The sequence below is a fragment of the Sinohyriopsis cumingii genome, chromosome 15 (assembly GCF_028554795.1).
Source record: "Sinohyriopsis cumingii isolate HCF-2022 chromosome 15, ASM2855479v2, whole genome shotgun sequence".
Lineage (NCBI taxonomy): Eukaryota > Metazoa > Mollusca > Bivalvia > Unionida > Unionidae > Sinohyriopsis > Sinohyriopsis cumingii.
The window spans coordinates 21755958-21782945 of NC_142975.1; the positions used below are offsets into that span (position 1 = coordinate 21755958).

A 26988-nucleotide genomic window follows, 5' to 3' on the forward strand; every position below is an offset into this window, starting at 1 on the left:
TAATAATAATAATTTATATTGTTATTATTATTATTATTACAATTCAGATTTCATGTCAACATTTTAATGGGTTGGATGAAAGAGAGAATTTTTTAAAGCATCATAGTCAGCAGCCCCTGTCTCTTTCTTTTGAATATCAAAGAAGAAACATCTTCCATGATAAATCTTAAGATTTGATTATTGTTGATCTGACATCTTAGAAATCTTTATCACTACTTTTCTTAAATGGAAAATCATTTTGACAGAGTTTCATGAAAAGAGTTCCTATGGTTGCTGCTTGGTCTGAAATAAATATGATGCAAAATGACCTTCAGTATGGCTATCATGTCGGTCTTATATGAAAATGCTGGCCCTCATACATCCAATATGGATGGCTATAGATTTACCAACAACAGTTGGTCTTATATGAAAATGGTGTCTCTCATACATCCAATATGGTTGTAATGATACCTGTCATGAAAATCTTGCTGTCACCTACTACCCTTGAATGGTTGGTCATTTTGACATGGGGCTTTACCCAAAAGACTTCTGTTGATTTGTACTTTATCTTTTAAATTGTGACAATCAGACATCCACTACAGCAGCTAATCTAAACATCTTATTGCTGAGAAATATAAGAGACGGTTGCAGCATTCAGCAGATAAAATGAAGAGATGGTCTTAATTGAATTTCTGGAATTTTTTTTAGCCTAGTATTGTATGAGTCTCTTCAAGGTACTCTTGTTTTAATTTTAGTCATTTAATGATATTAGTTAGATAATGTGATTAATTCATTGAATGTTTTAAGGCATTTTATGATTAAGCTGGGGGATAAACAATGAGACTTGTGACGGACAGAGCATCTTAAGCTGAAGTGTCATGATATGGTTGGCACTGGAGGGATTCAAATGATTTTCCATATTAAATGATATTGACAATAAAATGTGTACATTGCACTTTCATCAAGTTATCTTCCCATTTCAGTGAATTTTATTCTCTATATATGGGATAATTTCAGTGAATCTTGTTCTCTGTGTAATAATTTCAGTGAATCTTGTTCTCTATCTATGTAATAATTTCAATGAATCTTGTTCTCTATCTATGGAATAATTTTAGCGAATCTTGTTCTTTATCTATGGAATAATTTCAGTGATTCTTGTTCTCTATCTATGTAATAATTTCAGTGAATCTTGTTCTCCATCTATGGAATAATTTTAGCAAATCTTATTCTCTATGGAATAATTTCACTGAATCTTGTTCTCTATCTATGGAATAATTTTAGCGAATCTTGTTCTCTATCTATGGAATAATTTCAGTGAATCTTGTTCTCTATCTATGGAGTAATTTCAGTGGTCAAAAGGCTATTGCATGACTACAGTCAACTGTTAATATTTCTGAATAATCTGTTTGATAAACAAACTTTCATTACCTAAAATAAAAATTGAAAAAATGGAAGCTATCATGGTATGTTATCCAAAGATGTAAATTCATCTTCCTGCACTTATTTCAACTCAAAAAAAATTAAATATTTAAGTTTGCTATCTCCCATTCAAACTGTAAATCATATCTATTGCACACTGAGGGAATGAATTTTGACCTGATTGAATCAGGACATCAGAAAATTTTGTGAAGTCAAGGACACTTATTCAATACTCTCTCAAGTCTTTTAATAGTACATGACTTACAAAGCAGTCATTCTTAGTTGAATGAGCATATGTTGTGTTCATGTGTAATGTGTATGTGTGTGTGGGTGTGTGTGAGAGAAAGAGAGAGAGAGAGAAGTGGGCAGATTGAAATTTCTGAACTTTAATCTTAAAATAAAGAAGCAGATTTTTTGAGTTTCAAAACAACTAGACATGATTGACCTTCATTCCCATATAATTTTAACCAGTTTTCTCCATCCTTTTCTAGATGAAATTAAAGACATAAACAACAGTATTTACAAGAAAATACAAACTTACATTGCTTCCAGCTACAAGTCTCATGATTTTGGTCATATAAATGACTAATCACTGATAATACAAGGGTGGAAAAAGTGATATTGTCACTTGAAATGTACTAAACATCACACATAAGAACTTTCATACTCAAATTACAGCAAAAAGTTGAATTTATCCAGGATTCATATTAATCCAAGAAACCTCCTAATGATGAGCTACTAAAGGTAGAATTTCAACAATAATCATTCTCATGGTTTTAATATAAAAAATATTTTTTTTTAAATTTAGCATTTTTGGCATTCTATATGCTTATTTGAAAATTGTTTACATGACTAACATGAATTCAGAAATTATGTGATGGCCATTGGAATTATATTTATTCAGAATTCAGCTGATTTTAGAAAGGATGATTATTCTCACATGACAAGGTTTTGATGGTCAAAAACGTAGAAAGAATGGAATCAAAGACAAAATTAAATGGAAGCAACTGCATATGGTTTCCAATATAAATTTCAACACTTTCTACTGCATATTCCAACCAATCACTGTTACCAAACACCTTCACCTCTCTGACTCTATTACACCTCTCCACTGACAGTGATATAGAGGCTGCAATGTAAAAGTGATTACACATATGTTGAATCTTTCTGCTATTATTACATATATAATGTTTGGCCAAATATTTGAAAATGCTACTGTCATTGCAATTTTTGTATATTTCATCTCTAACACCTGCCTTGCATGAATGCCAGGGATGAAAGTCAATTGATTACCACAGGGAAAACACATCTACAACATTTTTATGTAATTTTCAAGTTTTGTAAATTTCACCCCTTGACCTAAGAAGAGATGCACAAGATATTTTAATGTCCCTGTTGCTGTTTTAAAAGTATGTATAAATTAGTTCAGGATTGCACTTATGTGAGTTTAATGTTGTTGCATCACTGTTTTTAGGTATTATTTACTCTGTAACTGACCATTTATACTTTAAAAAGTGTGTGTATAAATTAGTTCAGTATTGTAATTATGTGCATTTATTGTATCACAGTTTTCAGGTATTATTTGCTATGTGATTCAGCAACTGACCATTTATACCATGCTGAAAAAATTCATTCAATCCTGATATTATGTATATTTAATTTGTATTGTGTATGGACTGCTTTGGTGGTGAAAGTGGTTAGAGCATCCACCTTGGATGTGGGAGGTTGTTGATTCAAACCCCAGCCAAGTCATACTGAAAACGTATAAAAAAATAGTACTAACAGCTCCCTCACTAGGTGCTCAGCATTAAGAGGTTAGTGTTAGGACTAGTGTCAGGATAATGGAACTGGGTGGGACATGATGCCACATGTCTGTGGCATGAACTCACAGTGCTAGACATCACTATAAACAGCCTCATTGCAGACATAGTGATATGACTGAAAATTTGTTAAAGCTGTGTTGAAAATCCATATCAAACTAACACATCTCACAAGTCAGTTTTAGTTGTGTTTCAGTTAATATTTGAGAGGATATATTTTTTCAGTTATTCACTGGAATAAAAAATGCTCAATATTTTTGGACTAAATCATGATTTGGAGACTTGTGAAATTCATTTAAGAACATTTTGGATTGTATAATTGTGATGCATCATTACTGCTGGCACATTAGCACATTTGAGGCTTAAAATCATCAGCTCATTCAGAAATGGAATTCATTTGGATCACCACTGGAATTCATTTGGAACTCATACATTTTAACTTGTGTTAGAACTTTTAGGACTATTTGGGATTTAATTCACAATACTGTAAGTGCTTTTTCAATTTTCACTTATTCTGAGGAAATAAATTATTTGTTGACTTTTACAAACTTGTAGGTTTTTACTCTTTTTCTTTTACTTAGTTAAAGAATTGTAATGCATAAATAATGAAATGTAGATCCCAAGCATTATACATTCCACTTTATCTAGTAAACAGTAATTATTTCAGTTTTACCTCTTTACATTTAACAGACATCCAATAATCTTGATAATCTTGTTATCACTTAACTGAATGGACGATCATATCAACATGGGGATTTACTAAAAGACTTCTTCTTATAATGTCTAGTTTATTCTAAATAAAAATTGTGCTGATCCAAAATCCCATACAGTTCCATCTTAAATCTTGCTTATCACAACTCAAACAGAAAGTCATATTGTGAGATTTTGGCCAGAAGACATTTTATGATACCCAGTTGGTTTGAAAATGGGTCCAATGATGTCCATTATGGCTACCACAATGTCCAGCTTGAACATCTTGTTATCTTTACTCTGCTCTAAATGGATAGCTTTATAAATATGAATTTTCACTATTAGACTTCCTATGATTCCTAAATGAAAATGGTGCCAGTCATACATCCATACATGATATTGAATAGATGATAATTATGACATGGGTTTTTGTCAAAAGATTTCTAATAAGGAATACATTGTTCTAGATGAAAATGATGCCAAGATAACATCCATCATGTGTACCACAGCAGCTAATTTGAAAATCTTGTTATTGTTAAAGATCATCAGAGATGGATTTTACACTCAGAAGTTAAATTCCTGGAAATTATTTTTAATCAGTACAAGATCAATCCCTTTGAGGTAATCTTGTTTTAAAGGAAATAAAGAGATTTGGATGAGATATGAACATAGTGGATTAAAGAACTAAAATCACATGATTACCATTAACTGTCTGACCTTTGCAGAGTAAAACTTATATAATCCAAACATGAATCATTCAAATAACTTGCTCTGCATTGGACTAAACCCATTTATAATATGAGTGCTTCAGTTTTCAAAGTTCCACAATCTCTTCAGAATTTTAACAGGCTGCTGATAATCATTTTGCCTGTTTTGGCTCTGGATATTGGACACATTGAGTCAGCTAGTTTGTGAAAGTACCCTTTGTACCCTAGTATTCAGACATATATAGATTCCTTGGCAGCACAGACCCTGATTGAAATAAATTTCCTCATGATATTAAATCTGACCCATGTATCTATTCCTCCCATGATAGATTTGTTAGATGTATGTGTGAATGTATGTATCACTGTTGGGGCCCCGAGTGGTCAAGTGGTCTAAAGTGCTGTCCGTTACGGATCACTGCCATCTCACCTCTGTCTGTGTGGGTTCAAGTCTCGGATTCGGCCAATGTGGGTATGTGAGAAAGCTTGCCAGTAGCTTCTCATGGGTCGGTGGTTCTTTTCAAAGTTTGTAGTATATTAAATAATATAATATTTTTCTGATTTTTTAACTGGCATGTAAAAGTAATTTTTTTATATAAAGAGGTATCAATATTTTTGCATTCTTCATAATGTACAGTGCATTTGTAATTATCATACTACAACCTATCATATCCCTATCTTTTTTCTAGTCGGCTGGACAGGCCCATACCACAAGCTTGTGAAGGAGCCACCATTGGTCAGCTTGATCAGTTTGGGACCAATTTTATCTCTTGTGCTGCATATGTTCATCCAGACTGGGGTCCAGGTTTTCTACTATTTTAATGTCCAACAGCAACCATGGTCAGTTTCATTTGAACATAAACTTCCATTCCAGTGTTTAATTTTTGTAATATACCATAAATTTGCTATCAGATACAATCTGATCTTTCAACAAAATGTGATCTCCAATAACAGATCTATGCAGGACTGCCCTTTTAAAATATCAAAATTTACAGGGATTTATTAAAGAAAAATACATATATAGGTACAATCAGGCCTCTTTTTGGCCCAAACATTTTAAAAACTTTTTAAAAAAGTACTAGATTTGAAAATGTGATGACCAATATTAACTTGTGAAAAACTTAAACTTACAACTGATGGTTAGAATTTTTACACCTAAAATTGTGTTGATTTCCTTTTTAATTGTTCAATCTAACATTAATTCAAAGTGTTGTACATTTTTCAGTGTTTAGTACTGAGTTTAGATGTTTACAAGAAGATAAATATCAGCCTGAAATTCAATGTCACATGACCTTGTGTTTGAAGTAATAGTGATTAGGAATGCAAACCACGTGCTATAAAGCACTATTGCTATGGTGTATATTTGGAGATTCATGATGGTCCATCCTTATTTTCCAAACTATTTAATACAAAATTGAAAAACATGGGGAAAATAAATACAATAATATGGCACTAATTTCTCCTACTATGAAATCTATACCTCTATTCTATTAGGTACTGATTATACAGGAATGTAAGGGGTAAATATCCTGTATCTAAATAGATATGAGATAATGTTGTGTTCTAATTGGTTATGCCAAATAATGATGTCAGTGATAAAACCATGTGCAGGAGAGGGAGCAGTGTGCACTGGAACATATACATTTTGTCTGTCTTATTGTATTTTGCATTTTTGTTCTGGAGACTCGTTTGTTAGAAAATAAGAAAACAGTTTGTGTTCTCTCATCATGTTGACAATAAATATGTAAAAACTCGTATCCTCTCAGTTGGTGAAGTAATAAGACCATTTCTACTATTTTTTCCCATAAATGTTGGGACATTGTATGTTCTAGGACAGACTATTGTTTTTTAGTCATAATTTGTGGGACATCTGTTAAATCATTAAATCACTAATTTGTTGAATAAAGGTATCAACTGTTGGATTTAAAAATAAACCATTCAAAACTTGCATGTCCAAAAGTACACTCACACTTAAACTTTATTTTTTTTTTAAAGGTCAGTGTTTTTCACACCTTTCTTCCTATCTGTAAACCTTTAGAGAACAAAATTGTATAAATCTAGCTGCAATACTGGAAAGTCTAGAGGTTTTCAGAACATATAAAAGACTTTAAATTCGACAGCACCAGTGGGACTCTCTAGTCAATGCCAAATCCATCTAAGTGCCTAATCCAACAGAGTCAATGTCAAATCCATCAGTGCTTTCATTGTGGGGATTGGCATGGGGATCACTTAGCTTCCAACTAGATATGTTTTGAACCTGTTTTTAGCTGTGCTTGGAGCTGTCACCACATGTATATAGGTCACATGTTGTGTGATTATGCTCCAGAGGAACCCAGCATATAATGGGAAGAAGAAGGAGACCCAGGGTCATAAATTGGACAGTTAGAGAATCCCATTGTCTAACCATTATATACACTTACTGGGTATGGACTGATTAATTCAGATAAGCAACTGATACTATCCAATGGGTCAATTTTGAACCACTCCCCTTATGACTTTACCCAAATGCTAGCCATATACTGGACAGAAATAGAGAAAAAGGCAACTGAAATCATCTCCTGGGTGAATCCTATCACTTAGAGGTTCAGGTTTTGGTGGTTGTCAAACTCAGACTTATCTCAGCCTCTCAATTTCACACTAACTTCATATACTTCATCTTTTCTTCATCATCATTGATAAGGTTTGTTTCTTTCATAATTGATTGTATTGTTTTTCCTTGATGTATTTTGCAATGTGTTTACTTTTGCCATGAATGTCATCAGTAAGTATGACTTTAACTCTTTTTTGACCATCATGTCTAATTCATGTTCTTTCTCAGAAGGTGCATCAGATTGTAATGTGTTATAGATATTTATGTACACCATCAAGCAAGCTTTTATTAAGACTACTGTCTCATCACTCTCATGATGAATTCTGCTGACTTTATACTTTATTCTTTGAAGGCATTGTTGATGTAGAATTCAAATATATGAAATTTGTCTTGCTCATGAATGTTTTGAGTTTTTGTATTATAAGTAAATGAATGGATATTGCAACTTTATAATTTAAATGCAGAAGTTAGTCATCAGCCTCTCCTTAAGAGTAACTGCCAGAGAAGTTTTCTATGTTTGTGTGGAGTTTTAATCTGAGGTTTAAACATTCACACTGCTTCACACTCAAGGGTGGCTGCCTCCACCTGTCTGTGTCAACATTATGCATGAACTGAGATTAATTGCATGAAGAACAATACAGTATTCAACTTAATGCAAATAACTTTCAAGCAGACCCCCATACACTCAACTTTAGGATTATGTGCCCAAAATGCGTACCTGCCGTATTCCCAGACAGTTGTTCTTTTTTTTTTTGAGATTCAAGATGTCTCCATACTCTCTTTGTCCAAGGGAAAATCATTGTATTTAGCACAGATTTTCCTGCACCTTTCAGATAACTTTTGACCTATTACAGAAATTTTCTTGTGAGTTTTCACTTACTGACAAACTATAGTTTAGTTATTTGTGTACTACAAACCAAGAATAGAGCATCTCTTAGGATGAAGATTTTGAAAAGCGTGATTCAGTTTAGATTTCTTTTTAATCATATCTTTCTTTTGGGCATTATACTTAGATATATCCATTATTACCTCATTCTTATTAAAATTTGCTACCATCTTATCAAAAGACAAATGGTAGACGTAAGCAACTGCTATTGTGTTGTGATTTTCACTATGCCTTTTATTATCATTTTTTTTATGAATGCTAAAGAAGTTTTGATTTTAAGTCAGTTGTAATCATTAGTACTTTTAATTCGTATTTATAATCACAGTGATCATCCAAAAGAGAGAGATATACTAACTACTGATAAGGTTATAAGTACAATATTAATTAAATATGTTGTAACACTAGAGTTTTTATATGACAATCTAAATCTTTACTTCAGGTTTATAGAATTTGTCGATAACCCAGATGATGATTACACGAGTCATTCAAATGCTGCAGTGTTCCTGTGCTCCACATATCAATATATAATTTTGGCCCTTGTCTTCTCCAAAGGAAAACCCTACAGAAATACTATCTTCTCTAACCGTAAGTTACTCCACCTCAGTTGGTTAACAAATTCTCATCTTTAATCTTTTTGCACTAAAACCAAGCTGGTTACTCATTCCTTATTCCTGATTGAATAAGGAATAAGTAACCAGTTACCAATTCAATACAGAATAAATAACCAATTAATTATTCCCGATTCAATAAATTTTACACACATTTGGCTTTTTAATCCTTTGAAGTAATTGATTACTAATTATGGCAGATTAAAAGAAATCCTGAATCAGATGTGAGCACTCTTCAAGGCATTCATTGCTATTATTTGAACCCAATTTGAGAGTATTCTTTTGGTACCAGCTATATAAACTTGAATACAGACAGAACATGGATGATAAATATAGGAAGGGTTTAGTTCATACAAAATATTGATAGAATCGATCCAATACTGCATATTTTCATAACAGGTAATTGTTTTTCCATTTCCAAGACAACAGTTGATGTCAGCTTAAGGGTTCTTAAACATTTCCTAGATATGAATCTATTCCAATAGCAGACAAAGTTAAAAAAAATTGGTGGAGACAGTTTCTGGAAATTGGCGCTAGTTAAGTGGCAGGGGTCTGGCACAACACAGGCCATTTAGAAGTGTATACCTTACATATACACATGGGCCATTATTTCTGTTTTCAAGAATTTTGACATTCTTTGACATTTGATCTGTAGGGGATAGTTCTGAGCCATGAATTGAAGTGCTGACAAATTTTCCAAGGAGGAATCAACGAAATAAGGGGCAACCTATAGGCACCTGTTTATGAAAAACATGCACACTGTGGATTGATTGTTTCAATATTTTGTAATAATTGGACTCATACTTGAAGGATTTTAATTTCATTGGCTCCTGGACAATATCTAGTTAAGGATCTGTTCCAACAGTAGAACAAGTTTAAAGAAAATATGTATGATTTCAAGAATCTTTTCAACCATATTGGTTCCCACAGTTTACCCCTAAACGATTTTGACATGGATCTTTCTGTGACAGCTTCTACATAGGGATATAAGCATTATTGACATTGTTCTTCTAAAGCAAGTGGAGAAATAGAAGGGTCTTTACTGATACCAGCAATATTAAAAACTATTACAGTCTTTGAACAGATTTTAGCCATACCTTGCCAGTTCCTAGGTAGGGATCTGTTCCAACAATAGCCAATGTTAAGACAAATTATTGTTGACCATATTGTGAGAAATTGGGGGCTAGATAAAGTGGGCAAGTAAAACACATGCTACAAAAAGGAATAAGTATGACTTCTACACATGGACCCTAATGCCTGTCTTTAATTGTTTTGACAAGGATCATTCTTTGTAATTTTATTTTTAGGGATATCTTTGATCTCCAAAAGAAGAAATTCTTTAAATTAAAAGTGCTATCTTTGGTAAAATGGAGAACACCTGGAAGCTGATTCTTGTGGTCAGTGGATAGCTCTAGTACAAGGAGGACAGATTCTATCATTTGGTGGCCAATCCCCTGCTGATAACCCTGCAAATCTTGGTTGGCAAATTCATTGCTCTCCATTCAATGAAGTCCTGCCTCAAGATAAATCACTTGATTTGCTGTCCTTGACCTCTTAAAGCTGTTGGTGTATGATGTATTACAACCAGGTAAATGATCTCTTCTTGTAAAAGGCTGGACTCTTGTACACGAACAACGACAGCATGTTGATATATTTACAAATGGAGGACCTGTACCAAAATATTGCCAGTGATGTAGCACACTAGTGACTACCCAGCTGTACCCTGTCCTCTTAGCCATAACACTAACAAACAAGAAAGTCTTAGCACTGTTCAAGGATGAATGCAGTGGCACACAAATTGCACCCCACTATGTGTTCAATCCCATGGACTGACTGCACTAATATCAAGAAGGCCTTGGACATGGCATGGGGCATGCTTAAGGTGGACCACTGATATGGCATATACATTTAGTGTCTCCAGGAAAAAAAAGATTTGGCAAGCCAGGGCTGACATATGCAGCAACCATAACAGGTTAGGGATGTTTCACAAGAACAAGTCAAACCTTATTTTAATGCACCTAATGGGCACTTCAGACAATTCAGGAGCTTTATGGGAAGCCTGACAAGTACCTCACCAAACTCAGAACAGTACAGTATCAGCTGTTATAATTTGCTGCCTTATGAAAAATGGCGCTGACATTAAATATCAGATTGGAATACAGGTGCACAAAACTGCTGCTCAGTCATGATGCTATTGAACTGTTTCCTAATACTCTGTGACTGATGGAATCAGGCCCCACAATAACTTACTCACAGCGCTGAACCAGGAGCTGTGACACCATACCCATAAACTCACATTCATGGTCAACCTGCAGCAGCTTTGGTCTACAGGGATCTGTCACTTAGAGATTGCATCAGCAAGCCCGAACGTCTCCTTGTTGGACAAGGGCTCTGCTGCCATGTAGGGGTTAGTGAGCTCTGCCACCATACTTGTCTGTGTGCTATTCTAAATTATCTTGGAGCCTAAAAAGGCGTCGGCTTTGTGCACCTCATTGAGGCAGAAGTGCTAAAGGTCAGGCATGTACAAATCAATCTGTCACACAGCCTGTTTTGTTAGACGCTCATTATTGGCTGAGGCTTTCACCTACACGAGGCCCTTGGATGGACTTCAGGTCTTTGATAAGGCTCCACATTGACCTTGCATCATTCATGGAAGTCCTGGACACAAGAGTAGGTCAGGTTGGCCTGGTATCATGTAGCATAAATGCAGTTTATGGGGGCCTTTCCAATACTGAGGCAGCTGGATGCATCAAGCTAGATTTTTTTCCCTTGTACCTGGCATGTAGTAGTTTGTGCAAGGTAGGTGGTTCTCCAAAGGGTACTTGCCCTAGGGCAGATCCAGCAGCTTCCCGAAGATACCCATTATGTCCACCAGTGAGGTCAGACCATCCACTACATACACTCGTGGACTTGTTTTTCTCTGGAGCAAATATCTGGAGCACTGGAGAGGTTTACCATAAAACTAGCAATCAGTTCGGTTGTTGGCAGGCAACCAGAAATGCTCTGACTTGCTGAAACAAATTAGCAAACTTAGCAGATCAATAATATGCTGTCTAAGACCCAGTGTCTTTCATCTTTAAATTCAATGCAGCCTGAGTACCTGTGACAGGTTAAATGGCAAAAGAAAACATTGTTCATAATGACCTGACACTGAAGGAACTCAAAACCCCACCAGTCTCTTCACTGAAGGGAGGTACAAAGGCACTAAGATGGTGTACCTAGCAACAATATAATCAAGGAATATTGTCTGAATGTTTGGGTCTAGGTTAAAAAAATGTAATACAGTTTATTTTTGTGCATTGCATTTCTGCAGGATGCCTAAAACATCATACTAAAAGTATTGGTGAAAATATTGAAAATTTACATTATAATATCATGTACCATTTGTATGTATGTACATATCAGTCAGTCACAGAAATCTCTACAAGTAATCACTGGTGCATTGACTTCAAGCTAATTTTAACATTGAAACTTCATTGGATGTAAGTTTAGTGCTTGAATGAGATGCTTAAAACAAAACTAAGAAAGAAAATTATTTGCATACACTTAATTAGTATACTTATGATAAAGAGAAATACATTGTCCTAAGTTATTAAATGTATCATCCAATGTTTTGTAACAGTTTTTAATCATACAAACATTACTTGACAACAATATACACCACTCCCTCAATAATTTGCACCCTGATAACTCATGAACCCACTTATAATGTGAGGTCAGGTGTGGATCCCATTTTTTTAAACCAAAAAATATCCAAAAATTGATCCATATTTGTTGAACTTGAAGAAAATTGCAATCAAAATTGGTAACGGAAATTTTTATATTTCACTTATTTTATCATCAAAAACAGTAGATAGGACCAGGACATTTTAATTAGCAATATGAAGTATCAAATTTAAAAATAGGTCATACAATTTTCTTTCCAAACAACATTCCTAGTAATTAACGAGATGTGAGGAAATTTTGATCAATGAAAATGTCACGCTGAGTGGAGACAGTACTTTAATAAATAAATACAAATTAAATAATTTTTTTATCAATTGAAATTTGTGTTCTAGTTCTATCTTTTAGTTCCTTTTAAGTGTAATCATCATAATTGCAATGTATCCTCTTGTAATGTACATAAAATGCATCAATCTACCATAACAGATATGTCCGCACGCGTTTCTCTGGGAAATTAATTAAGTGCCAACCATGTTTTTATAACTGACTTGCGGAAGTATTTGTTGTATTTTTGCACTAAATTAAAAGCTGGCCTTCTTTGTATTATCACGTTAAAAATGTCTTTTGAATCAAATAAAGGAGGTGGAAAAAAAGAAAGTTAAAAGCATGAAAATCCTACAAACTTAAAATCTAGAGGCCCCAGTTGTATGTCGGGTGAACTCACATCATTTGATCATTCGAACACTGTTATAAATTTTATTGTGTATGTAACATAAACTACCTTAAATTAACCAACTCTTTCATAACTGTTATCAAAGATAGCAAGGCAGCCAAGCGAAATGAATACTTCATAAAATAAAGAACTTGATTTCACAGATACAGACCATTGTGGGCAAGCGAGTTTCAGAGAATTCTTGAACTGGCACTTAGAGATATCCTCAAGGATGATAAAAAGTTTCATTATTACTTCCAGGGAAATCACATCAATATTGTACTAATTGAACAATACAGAAATTGAGTTTTGATGTAGACGATTGTCACATAAAATAAATGTTGCGTGTTTTTGAGAAGAAAAAACGGAATCTTGTTTGGTAGTGTATCAATAGTTTGTCTAGTTGCCTGCTTTGTGGACTCCTGATTTGGCATGATACTATTAAAATACGGGAACCAGACTCATCATGAAAACAAAAAGCATTGACATAATACACACATTTTTCGCATACACATGATGGTTGTTGAAACCAGTTGGAACAATATGTTTGTGGACCCTGTTGTGTGCAAGTTATCAAGGGAGTGGTGTAATGCTAACTCTGTTAAAGCAAGATAATAGAAAATATAATTTACTGGAAACTTTAACAAATCATTACTGTAGAACATGTACAAGCAATAACACTGATGACAGTAATGTCAGGTGTATTTCTTGTCAAATTGTCCCATGTTATATTGAAAATTATTCGCTGTAAAACTTACTTGGAGCAGTTATATATGAAAATGATACAAATCGACAAGTCAGTTCTCATAATCTCCTCCATATCACAGTCAGTGGGAGGAGCATTGGTACAAGCAGACCATTGACATTCACTGAAGGCAGGTAAACATTGAAGATTACATTTGTGAGATGTGCATCTTGCAGTGCTACAATCACTCAGTCAGTTGCATCTGATTATCTGCAAGTGGCTTCTTGGTGCTAGTTGGGCATCACCTGCCACAAGAAGATAAAATCCATGGACTTCTTTCCATCCACACATTATTATTACCTTTCCACACTTGTACTTGATATTAGACACATAGTGAGTGGTAATCTTAATTGAAGCAGATGTTGGAGGCAGTGACACATCTTGAAGTCTTCTTTATCTTCTCACAGAAACAATTATAACAATGTCTGTCTAAGGGTTCAGTTGATTTACCACTGTAAACATAAGGCCAAAACCACATCATCAGTTGGCAGTTTAAATCACAACTGAGCAAAGCCATGAAGGTAGAGATTTTGCAGGTTACCAGGCTTAAGGAATCTTGGTTTTCTTCATGCCCAGCTTCTGAATTTCATAAAGGTATGCTTGGGTTACAACCTCTTTCTCTGATTTCCATGCTGGCATGATAACAAAAGAACACATCTATGTCAGTGTCATCAGCTGCAATCTGCATTCAGAAGCTGCATCAGCTGCAGTCTGCAAAATAAGAACATCTATACTTCCTGGTGCATGTATGATGTCACATCTAGCTTTTTCAAGACATTCTACTGGCACATATATGAAACATTGTTTGTTGTCTTTGTTTATCAAAAATGCAATCTTAAATGCAGTGAGCACTGTTTTGCAGTCACATTGAATCAATATAATTGTGTCTATTTTTGTTGATTTTCTCATATATGTGATATCTTTCACTGATGTAACCTCTTTGTAGCCATCAAACGCCACTGAACATCTCCCAAACATTATTCTTATTGCATATGTCTTGAAAGGCAGGACACACAATGGAAGACAAAATGAAATGTGCTGTATTTTGACTATCTTGTACTCTTGACTCTTCTGAAAGGAATATTTGTATATTTCCTCATCTTTCACAGATTCTATTCTCCTCTATCACATGGCTGCTGCAATGTCCGTATTGATCAATTCATGTGCCACCACTCCTAAGACTATGCTGAGAGAGAGATTTTACAACTAAATACCAGTTTGTCTTTTCAGTTTATCTCCTTCCTAGTATTAGAAATTTCCTTGTGTTTTTGACTGGTTTGGAAGATTAATCATTTAAATTCTTGTATGGCATAAATGATTTCAGTGCATGCTGGCACTCACCCAGACAATCTACTGAAGTTCTGATATACTTCTACCTCTGGTAAGTGACATCCAGTAGTCCTAATGCTATGCATCAACCTTTGATCAACTATTATGGTCAGTGGAAAGGCCTGTCCAGAATCTCTCTCAACATCATGGTGTCCTTTCATAAAGGCTGATAATTTGTTGTAAGATTTGTCATTTCTTGAAGATAGATGATTTGTCATTTCTTGAAGATAGATATGAACTGTCTTTGCTTAGAGATTATTCCCTCCTGCAGCAACATAAGGAAGCATATGCTTGATAGACGAACGGAGATTCCTGCTGAATATTCTTCCTCCTTTTAATAAACTCTTTAGAATATCAATAATCTCAATGTACTGTTTTCACAATCGACTTGATTTGTTGCATTTTCTCAGTTCATTTGTACTCTCCAATTTGTTAGGTATAGCTAGGATTGTTTTCACATTTTCTTCACTCTTGTCACTGCTTTGTATTACACTTGCATATATATATTCTTGACTTCATCTTTACCTAGCATGAGCATGACTTTGAAGTATCAGCAAGAGTGCCAAAACTTTATCACCAGGTTGAAAAGTTCTTTCCTTTGCAGTTTTGTCATTCATTAATTTCATTATAATTTTTTAGACTGAACATTAGTTCTTGCTACTTTACAATCAGAGAAATAAGAAGATTCAAAAGGAGTAAAACCTGCCATTTGACCCATATAATGACATCTACAGTATTTGGAAATATCACTTTTCATCTTCTGCCAGTAAAAATGACATAAGATCTTATTTTATTGACTCTTCAGTGACCAGCCAAGGGAGCTTCATTGGCTAAGATAAGAATTTCCTGTCTTATGACTTGTGAATAATAACTTGATAGCTGACTTACCACTAGTCACCAGTGGGTGCATGGTTGGTCTGTTTTCTCATGTGGACCCTATTTGGCAGAAAATAGCAAACTGTTACCTAAGTGGTTTCAATGTCAGAAATGGCCCTCTAAAACAAACAGGAGATCTCAGGATCTTTTTCCTGCTGGATGACAAATGATTGTCATTTGTCACATGAGTAGTACATGTAGAAAGAAGACTACAGTGATCAATACCTTTCGATTGGTCAATACGAGTAGCAAAAGTGACTTCATCAAAAGATTCATCAATAAATGTGTCAGGTAATGGAATAATTTCCTGGTCAATTTCATTCTTAAACACACTTTTTGCCATAGCTCTAGTAACTGCACATTGTGGTAGAATTCAGGGATTTCAATCTCAGTAGGATTAACCCTTTTGCAAGTTACAATTAGATTAACCATAACCTTATTTCTAGCTCAGTCATTGCATAGTGATAAATGAAAACCCTCTAAATGCAAAGAACTCGAAGCTCCAATATTTAGTAGTCCTGAGACAAAATCTGATGTCAAATTATCATTATGGAGTGCAATTTTAATAAAGTTGCCCTCTACTCCTGTATAAGAACACTTTCAGCAGAAGAAGAAAACCCCTCAGATAAAGGCAAAATATTTCATAATAAATGACTATAGGAAGCTCCAGTTTTCCATAACATTTTATTAGGGATAGCACTGGCAGAATCACCAATAAGTTAAATAGAACCTTTTGACATGAATGGTTCATGATTCTCCATCATAAAGTCAGAATGGCCTTAGTTTGATGCAACAAATGTATTGTTTCCAATACATTAACATGAACTTGACCTTGGAAAAACAAGGACATTTGGAACAGCTCTGTGTTTATTATGTTGCATACTATTTAATTTATAGCAGTCAGAAGTAATGTACCTAATTGTCTTGCAATACCTGCACATAAAAAGAGATAAGGATTTTCGACCAGTCTCATCAGAAGTTTGATTCTTATAAGTTATGTTAGATTGAAATTCCTTGACCTTAAATTAATAACGGTGAAGTATAAACTTCATGAGTTTTGAGCATAAGAACACTCCATAGTAACAAAGGCCAGTGTTCTCTTGTCCATTTTAAATTTTCAGCTATTTTCTCAAAATGCGGAAAATATTGATCAACGTCTTTTGCTTAAAAGGGATACTTATATAATATTTCTGGTAACATCAAAAACCAGAAATCTAGGGTGTGTGTGTGCTTTCTGCATTCCAATTCTTATTCTTGCTATTTAAATTGTACCTGTCTCTTCCTTCTTAATTTGAAATTATCTTTCTTTTTTCTGCATTTGAATTTGAATGTCTCTTTATCTTACCTCCTGTTTAAATTTGTGTCTCTTTCATTTTTCTGATTGTGGATTCCCATCATTTTTCTTTGAGGCTGAAGTTTTGTTAATTTTATTTCCATCTGTTTGTTTTAATTTTATTTCTTTTAATTTGAGTGCAGTACTAGATAGAAACAAACAATTTAATCCCATATATATATATATATATATATATATATATATATATATATATATATATATATATATATACTTTTCCTCCAAATTGATTAAAATATTTTTAATTTAATATTTTAAGAAAGTCAGTTTCATGTCTGAAAGAGAATAGTGTCTGGCAAGGACCAGTAACTCATCTTTCCTTAAACACTCCGACACTTTCTTGTGTCAGATTGGAAACAAAACTTTTCACCCTAGAGGATATTGTTAAAGCTTGTTGGTTTCACTATGAAAATCAAAAGACCAGGGACAAAGAAATTATTAAATAAAACGATTTTCAATTTTCAAAATCAATTTAAATTTCTCTGAAATATTTTAGACAATCTTATACTAGACAAACCCCCAATTTCTGTTACAACTCTATTGCATTAATAAAGTATTACAGCTAAAACAACAAATTTAATATAATTTAACAAAGAATTTAATTATGAGATTTATAAAATGAACATTTAAGTGGAAGTTGAAGTCAATACTCCAGTAGCAATATTAACCTAGAATCTACCTCACATACCATATGGGACTCAAGATGGTCTCCCTGGTTTAATGGGATATAACCTCCTTCACCTTGTACCTGTTCTCCTAAGGTATTATGATTGAGAAATGTATTTGAAGAATCCAGTTTTGTAGTAAAATATGTTTCTTCAATAGTATTTACTTGATTATAATATGAAAACACTTTCTCCATCTCTCCACAATTGCATCCTTCTAGGGGAGTGTGCATTCTACTTCATTTGATCTTTAAGGAGATTTGGTGTCAATCCTATATCAAGGGGAGGTCATTCTGTTTGGCTGCCATATATGTGACCAGACAGTATTTATCTCCAATAGCTGGGTAGGCTGGATTTGTGAGATAGTGTTTGGACTCCTTAAGTATTATGATCAGATAAGTATTAACAGAAAAGCATATTTTACTGGACTACTTAAAATGATATTTAGTTCAGGGATGGTTTGAAAACACAGCAGTTAAAAAAGGAAAGAAAGAGCCTGATCTTGAATTCTTTTCAGCCAGGAAAGAATCATTCCTTTTGAGAGACTCTAATTAATCATACTTTGTTAAATGACTGTATGTTAAATATGTATTAAATTCTACATTCATATAATGATACAGCCTGACATTTCTTAGCTTTACAACAAAAGGAAGGATATCTCAGATTAACTTGACATCCTATGCATGCTTTCCTAACTTTCTTTCTTCTCCAAACTGTTTTGGGAACTTTTATCTCAGCTTTTCCTAGATATTCTCAGATTCCATACTCCATGGCAACCATAGAAATACTTAATGGTATAAAATCTCCAGTCGTCCAAGCTATTTCTAGCCTGTCATAGCTTGGAAAGCAGCTACATCCATGGCTATCCTACTTCATGGGGTATCCATGCACCTTTCCAACCTATGAATGTTTGGACAAAGATATTTGACGTATGCAATTTAGACTGGTCATTTTATCAACAGTTAATACACTTTTATTAAAAGAAGTAAAAGGTCACTGACTGAATTTTAAAAGTCTATATTAGTCTATTTTTTACTTATCATATGCATGAAAGACTTATTCTAATGCTTCCATTTCAAATTTCAGCTTTGTTCCTTGGAAACCTAGTGGCATGTCTTGCACTTTCCGTATGGTTGACAGTGTACCCCACAGAACCAGTGGCAGATTTCTTTGATGTATGCATTAGATGAGATTTACTCTTTACTTCACTATGCAAACTTTGAAAACAATGGTAAAACCAGTGTCCTTTTTTATGCAGATTTAGACAAGATTAACATTCTCTCATGTTTCATTAAGTGGTTTTTATATTATGTGTGTAAATATAAGAGAGACAATGTTGTTATTATACTGTGTGAGTAGATAAATACAATGTTGTTATTGTATTGTATGTGTAAACATGGAGAGATAATGTTACTACATTTCTGAAGATAGGGTTTACTTGTCAAAAATGTCACTGTGTTAAGATTCTGTGTTAAATATTGAAATTCTATATTTTATGTTTTTGCAAGTCTGTGGCAGCAGGAGGTTATTGCATGATGCAGGTGAAAACCATGTCCCTAGAAACAACTGTATTAACTTAATGAGAAATGTCTTATGCTAAAATACACATACATTGCATAGTGAGCAGAATACTCTCTTTGCACTATTGACATCTAAGTTTTGATAGTACATTAGGATTGCCACACTGGTGCAAGGTCAAACATCTACACAAAGTGTTCTGTGAGCCACAATAGTTGGTAGAACATTTGATTCATAATCCAAAGGTTGTTTATTTGATACCTGCCCAGGTCACCCCAGATCAGCCTCCTCTGTGTATCCTTGGGAATTACACTTAAGTCCCAATTCCTCAGTGTCATAAAGCCAGTAACATAATGAAGGTGCCATTTCAAATTAACCAACCAAACACCAACAAAGTTGCCTGGCTTTCTCAATTTGAAAAGACAGTGTGTCAGCAGCAAAGCTGTTAAGGACTCATTTATATATTTCTTAAACTGTATATAAAAAACATATTTCCTGATATACATTCTTAATTATTTGGATGTTAGTGTGGCATAGTTGAGTGTGTTTGATAGTAAATACTATCTGGGCTGTCAAAAGTAATACTACAAGATTTCTGTTGAACATTGTGTCTCACCTGTCAATGGCACCATGACATAGTTTTCTGCTTACACATGTGACACTAGAACACCGGTCATATCAGGGTATAATATAGCTTTCTGCAACAGGAACACCTGTCATATCAGGGTATAATATAGCTTTCTGCAACAGGAACACCTGTCATATCAGGGTATAATATAGCTTTCTGCAACAGGAACACCTGGCATATCAGGGTATAATATAGCTTTCTGCAACAGGAACACCTGTCATATCAGGGTATAATATAGCTTTCTGCAACAGGAACACCTGTCATATCAGGGTATAATATAGCTTTCTGCAACAGGAACACCTGGCATATCAGGGTACAAGTTTAAGGAGCTTGGTGGTTAGTGTGCTGGACTCATGACTGAAAGGTGTGAGTTTGAATCCTACCAAGGCACTTTACTCCATTTGCCTCAGCACTACATATCCTGCTTGTGTTGCTATGCCATAAAACATTGAATCAAACCAGCTGAGTTGAATACAACAACTGATAAGGAATATACATGACTTTCAAAAGTCTGATACAGAACTGTAACATACAATGTTTCTCTACAATTTTGTAAAAATGGGAGAAAAGCTTATTGTCAAGCATGGATTTGTGGAAGATACAGTTGTTGATGATAACAATAATGTGTTCACCACTGAGGTGGTCTGTCTCAGAGTAATGTTTCTCATTGTTGTCATTACAGTTACAGAATCAAAAGGTTTTTTCTTCATTGTCAGAGTCAACGGTGTTATTGACCAATAGGCCCTTCATTGGTCAGAGTCAACAGTCTATCGACCAATAGGCCCATCATTGGTCAGAGTCAACAGTCTGTCAACCAATAGGCCCTTCATTGGTCAGAGTCAACAGTCTATCGACCAATAGGCCCTTCACAAATAGGCCCTTCATTGGTCAGAGTCAACAGTCTATCGACCAATAGGCCCTTCATTGGTCAGAGTCAACAGTCTATCAACCAATAGGCCCTTCACTGGTCAGAGTCAACAGTCTATCGACCAATAGGCCCTTCATTGGTCAGAGTCAACAGTCTATCAACCAATAGGCCCTTCATTGGTCAGGGTCAACGGTCTATCGACCAATAGGCCCTTCATTGGTCAGAGTCAACAGTCTATCGACCAATAGGCCCTTCATTGGTCAGAGTCAACAGTCTATTGACCAATAGGCCCTTCATTGGTCAGAGTCAACAGTCTATCGACCAATAGGCCCTTCATTGGTCAGAGTCAACAGTCTATCGACCAATAGGCCCTTCATTGGTCAGAGTCAACAGTCTATCAACCAATAGGCCCTTCACTGGTCAGAGTCAACAGTCTATCAACCAATAGGCCCTTTTCATGGTTTCCAGTAGAAGGATCCTTAGCTTTATCTCCCATACTAGTGTAGTGAGACTAATGGTGCAAAGCCACTTTCTGGTCACAGTGTGATGTAAAGTGCATAGTGAAAAATTCATGTTGGTCATGATTTTTTTCTCTCAAGGTAATCATGCTTTCTTTCAAGAATTTTGTTTCCTTTTCTCTTTCTTATTCTTCATTAGTTGATACATATTCTTCTCTAAGAAGTGCTAGACAAGCAGCAAACACTCTTCATTTGTCCTTGTATTTCCATTAGAGGTGAAATGATACACCTGTGCCACATAACAATACAATTTACAATACACATCCTTCAATGTGGTACTTTATCAATACATATATCAACATGATGGTTTTTCCATATTTAGAAGGTTTGTTAATGGTAGATGGTACCTTTTTATGTGTGTTGACATATTGGTTGTATTTCCAGGATGCAGATTATAGACAGACATTATTTAACATTGATTTATGTGCCTTCTCCATGTGATAAAATGCAGATAACATTTAGAATATGAATCAGTGGGTTGCTTGAAACAGGAAAATGTGAGCACTTTTGGTTATTTTTTTTATTAAGATAGTGATTAAAAAATGTAATGAATGGAACAAAAGTGTTAATGCTGTGACAGAGAGAACCAAGATACAGGTGAGCCCAAAATAAATGATAAAATGCTGTAATGGTGTGCTATAAATCGGAAGCTTTGTACTAAATAGCTTTAAATTGTCGATTTGATAAAAAAATGTTTTTTTCTTCATATTTTGCTATGCTCCTACTGCTTGCAGTAGGGCATATTGATTTGTTAATGATCATAGTAAGACTGCAACAAGTTTTCAGTTTTTCACAATCTTATTTTAACTTTATGAACTTAAAAATCTTATTTTAACTTTATGAACTTAAAAATGTTCACAAAAGAGTTTGGTTGTATTGTTATAACTCCATGGTTTTAAACTAGGTAAAATAAAATGGCAAAATGCAAAACATTTAGTAAAATTCAGCCAAAAATTTAATTTCCAAGAATATAAAGTGAAAAGTTGAAAGGAAGTTACAGTATTGGAATTAAATCCAAATAATTTTTAAAATTTTAGCACAAGTCCAAAAGTACAGAGTTTTCTGAATGAATCATGAATGTGCTGATGTATCAGTAGTCTAAAATGTGCTGTTGAACTGACAATAATGGTGTATCACAATAATATAATCATTAATGTCCTAAATGAATTCACAATAATCCCCAAATAGTGATTTAATCCAAATGTTGATAGGTACTTTGCAATTTCAATGAATAATTTAAATAAATTTATCCTCTTTAAATATAACTAAATTCAACCTCTATGTAGAAACCTAAGATACAATAAGAGGAACATGATGTGGGTCATTTTCCCATCACATTTTTTAAGAAGGTTAGGTCTGTTTAAACATTTAGCAAACTACAACAAAGTTCCAGTAGACCATAATTTTTCCAAGAGGAAAGCTAATGTCCTGAAATCAAACCCAAGTAAACATGTTTACAAAGATTATCTTATGGTATTAATCTACAATCATGGACAAAAGTTAGCTCTGTAATAATTTTCCTACAAATGACCCTAACAATCTACAATCATTAACAAAGGTTAAATACAAAATATAGATATGCACAACTGGATGTGTAAGCAAAAATAATGGCATTTGGTAGGCATTTTAAATTTATATTCATATGTTGATGACCTGACTAGATTTATAGGCTGTTATAAAAAAAAATCAATTTTATTTAGGTGGAACAGTGGTATCATGATAAGTTTACTACATTCATGACCATTAGAGTTGGGTTTAAGCCTTATCATTAGGTCAACCTGGGCCAACTACCATGTCTACTTGCCACTATGTCAAAAGACACCAAATCAAACTAACATATTTTTTAAAGAATTTTATTATCTTTAGCATTTATTTTACAGGAACCTGTATTTATTTTTATTCAGAAAAGTTTGTCCTTCCAAAAATTGTATCATTTTTGTACCTAATTGCCAATTATTGGTACTATATAGCCAGGATTGTGCCGATGACTGAATAAACACTATACTTATGCCACTTGATTGTGAGTAATTGAATATTAAATCCTTTAAATCAGTGAGAAAATAAAGCTACATGGACTATTTCGATATCTAGCAGAAATATTAAAACATTTCTCATGAAGAAAGAATTCTTACATTTTTCATCACTTTAAAAACTACCAACCTGATCCTACAGCAAGCAGACAGTGTTATCTGCCATTAGAACAGACCTCAATTCTTTTTATTATTCAGTAAGCAGACAGTGATATCTGCCATTAGGACCTCGATTCTTTTTATTATTCTAGTTTGAGATGTTTCCAAGTATGAGCTACAGATGTATTATCCTGGGTGTTGCAGGAGTCAATTTCTTTCTGTCTTTATTGTTAGAGGTAAGTACCATCTTTACTGTTGTATACTCTAAATCACAGTATTTTAATGTAATTATCCCCACACTGTAGCTATGGGATATTGTGATACCCTCAGTCTATCTATTGGTAATAATAATAATAATGCTTTACATGTATTTATAGAGGGTGACTCATTAGCCAAGGACTATTCTCCAATGAGGCCCTCTTAAGGAGAGTATAACAATACATATTATATGAAGATAGCAATAATTACTATGTATTTTTGACATGTTTAGTATTAAAATACTGGATTCCATTATCTATTAGAAACACATACATGCTCATGATGTCTCTTCTTAAATACTCTAATATTTCCAGCAGATTTTACATGTGGTAGAAGCTTGTTCCACAGAACTGTACCAGAGTATTGGAAGCTCTTTTTAAATTGCTCTGTTCTTGATTTTGGTGCTAGAAGGTTTCCATGTGATATTGATCTCAACTGGTATTGTGTTGAAAAGGTCTGAATAAGATGTCCTGAAGATACTCTGGTGCAGTTCCATGTAGACATTTATATAAAAGAACTGCCTTGTGAATATCTATCATGTCATATATTGTGAACCATTTGAGTTCTGTAAATAATGCTTTTGAGGGATGATCAACAGATGCATCTAAAATTACACATGCTGCTCATTTCCGAAGTTTATAAATCCTGTCAAGCTCAGATTCAGCACAGTTTCCCCATACATTAGAACAATGATCCATTGTTGGAAGAATATTTTTATTGTATAGATTTTGAGTTTCCATAGGTAAATATTTATTGATTCTGCTGAGTAGGCAGTGTTTTACAAAGCTTATCAATATGGTCATTCCATAATAAATTATTATCTACGGATGCACCTACAAGCCATTGATGTTTGACATTTTCTAATGGATGATTATTTATTGCAAGAAATCGTTCTGGGTTCCCTGACTTGTGTAGCTTTTGTGATATCCCCAAAATTATACATTTTGTTTTACCTTCATTAATTACCATCCTATTTTGTTGTGCCCAGTTTTGGACTCTAATAAGGTCTGAATTTAATCTAGTTTGGATAACTTCAGTATCAGAACTAGATGTATACAAGGTTGCATCATCTGCAAACAAATCTGTATTTGTGGATTCATTATTTAATGATAGATCATTGATATAGATAAGGAAGAGGAGAGGATCTAAAACTCAACCTTGAGGGACCCCTGAATGAATAGTGTGAGTTTGAGAGCTAATATTGCCAATGCTTATTTGTTGAGACCTTTGGTTTAGGTATAATCTAAACCAGTTTAAAGAAGGATTGTCGAACCTGTAACAGTTCAACTTTTGCAGCAGAATTTTGTGATCAACAAGATCAAAGGCTTTCTTGAAGTCAAGGAAAACAATCCCAGTCATATGTCCATTATCCATTTCCTTAAGCCAAAGATTAATTAATTTGGTAAGTTCTGTTTGGCATGAGTGGTACTTTCTAAATCCTGATTGTGCTTTATGAAATAGAGAGTATGTTTCAAAAAATTTATATACCTGCAGGGCTATATGCTTTTCAAATAATTTTGACATTCCCTGGATCCTCCTTTTCTCCTTTCTTAAAGATAGGTGTAACCTTTTACACATTTCAGTGATTCTGGAAAACTACCACTCATAATACTTAAGTTTATGATATGCATTAATGACTTTGTTATTACTGGTGCAGCAGTTTTAAGAATTCATGGACCAATACCATACCATCCTGAGGATTTATTAATATTCACCTTAATTAGCATATCAAAAACATCAGCTTCCCTAACATTAGCTACTGAAAAATAATTATCATCAGGAATCTTAGCTCTTATAAATAATAGAAGAGCATCAAGTTCAATTGGGATGTTAGTCTGGTTCTACCCCAATAGACTCTAGATCAACACTTCTGTTACAACTAATGAACAGTCTACATAGAGAAGAATACCCCACCCCCAATGGATTCCCTATCTTTTCTTTCAAAGTTGAACCCCTGTAATTGGAGAGCCAAATCATGAGTATCATCAGAAAGAAAGGTTTCACATAGACCTAGAATATTGACTGATCTAGTTTGCTGTAATATTAACTTTATCTCATTCAGCTTAGGGAGGATGTGTTGAATATTAATAAGTTGATTACTTGCAGACCTCTTTTGAGGAGGCCAAAGACATGACAATTTTGATCACAGAATTGATTTTCAAACAAGGTAGTATGCGATGTATTGTTTTTAGACTTGACAGATTTCTTTTCATTGCCTTGATTATTTACATAACACATGGAGAAGATAACACACAAGATCCATCTGTTGTACCATGACCACATGTAGTGGATACATGAGAATGTTCAATATGAGACTGATTTACATACATACAAGAAGACATTGGTATATTAGACACTTGAGGAGCCTCAGAGGGAAAAGTAACATGAACAGTATCACACAGTTGTTTACATGTTAACAAGTTGCACTTTCTACACAAATCAGATAGTACCTGAAACCTGTTTATAGAACTATAATTATTACATTGAAAAGTATACGCATATTCTAATGCATTTTGTTGCTGGATATGTGTTTCATAGGCCTCATCACTGCCTTCTACCTATTGGTTTGTGCACAACTTTTGCTTATGTCTTAGTTCATTACAAACATGACAACGAATCTGTTTTCCCTGCAAACACGCCTGTGTTACACATTGAAAGTGCGATCCAAATACAAGCACTTTTCTGACTCAGCCTAACCCCTTTTGTAAATCTTATGTACTGGTCTATATTCCTAAAGATCAAGGCAGTAGTTCTGTTGGACAAGTGGATTCAGTCTCACAGGTATAATTGTTGGTTCACTCGATTGTCTTTGAAGAAGGTCCTGTATTGCAGGACAAAGAGTATTTGGAAATTCTCAAACAAATGTACTTAGGGTATCAATTAGTGGAGTCATAAGTACTTCCCTTCTGTGTTTTTGGACCTGATGGCACACAACAAGCTTTCATACTCATCCTCAATGCCCTTTAAAGATTGGTCATTACTGTAATTATTGCCACCAATGAGAAGAATTGCAGACTATGATATGGTGACAT

General features: G+C 34.2%; 1 protein-coding gene across 2 annotated transcripts in view; it reads left to right on the forward strand.

Moving 5' to 3' along the window:
• The window catches only part of LOC149781391 (polyamine-transporting ATPase 13A3-like), a 364470-nt gene that overhangs the window by 300477 nt on the left and 37005 nt on the right, over nucleotides 1-26988 (forward strand). For both annotated transcript variants that reach the window (XM_089935485.1, XM_089935486.1), the window contains 4 exons: nucleotides 5302-5452; nucleotides 8528-8673; nucleotides 19124-19212; nucleotides 23851-23934. In XM_089935485.1, the coding sequence (XP_089791611.1) occupies nucleotides 5302-5452; nucleotides 8528-8673; nucleotides 19124-19212; nucleotides 23851-23934 (470 nt within the window). The remainder of the gene's footprint in view (nucleotides 1-5301; nucleotides 5453-8527; nucleotides 8674-19123; nucleotides 19213-23850; nucleotides 23935-26988) is intronic.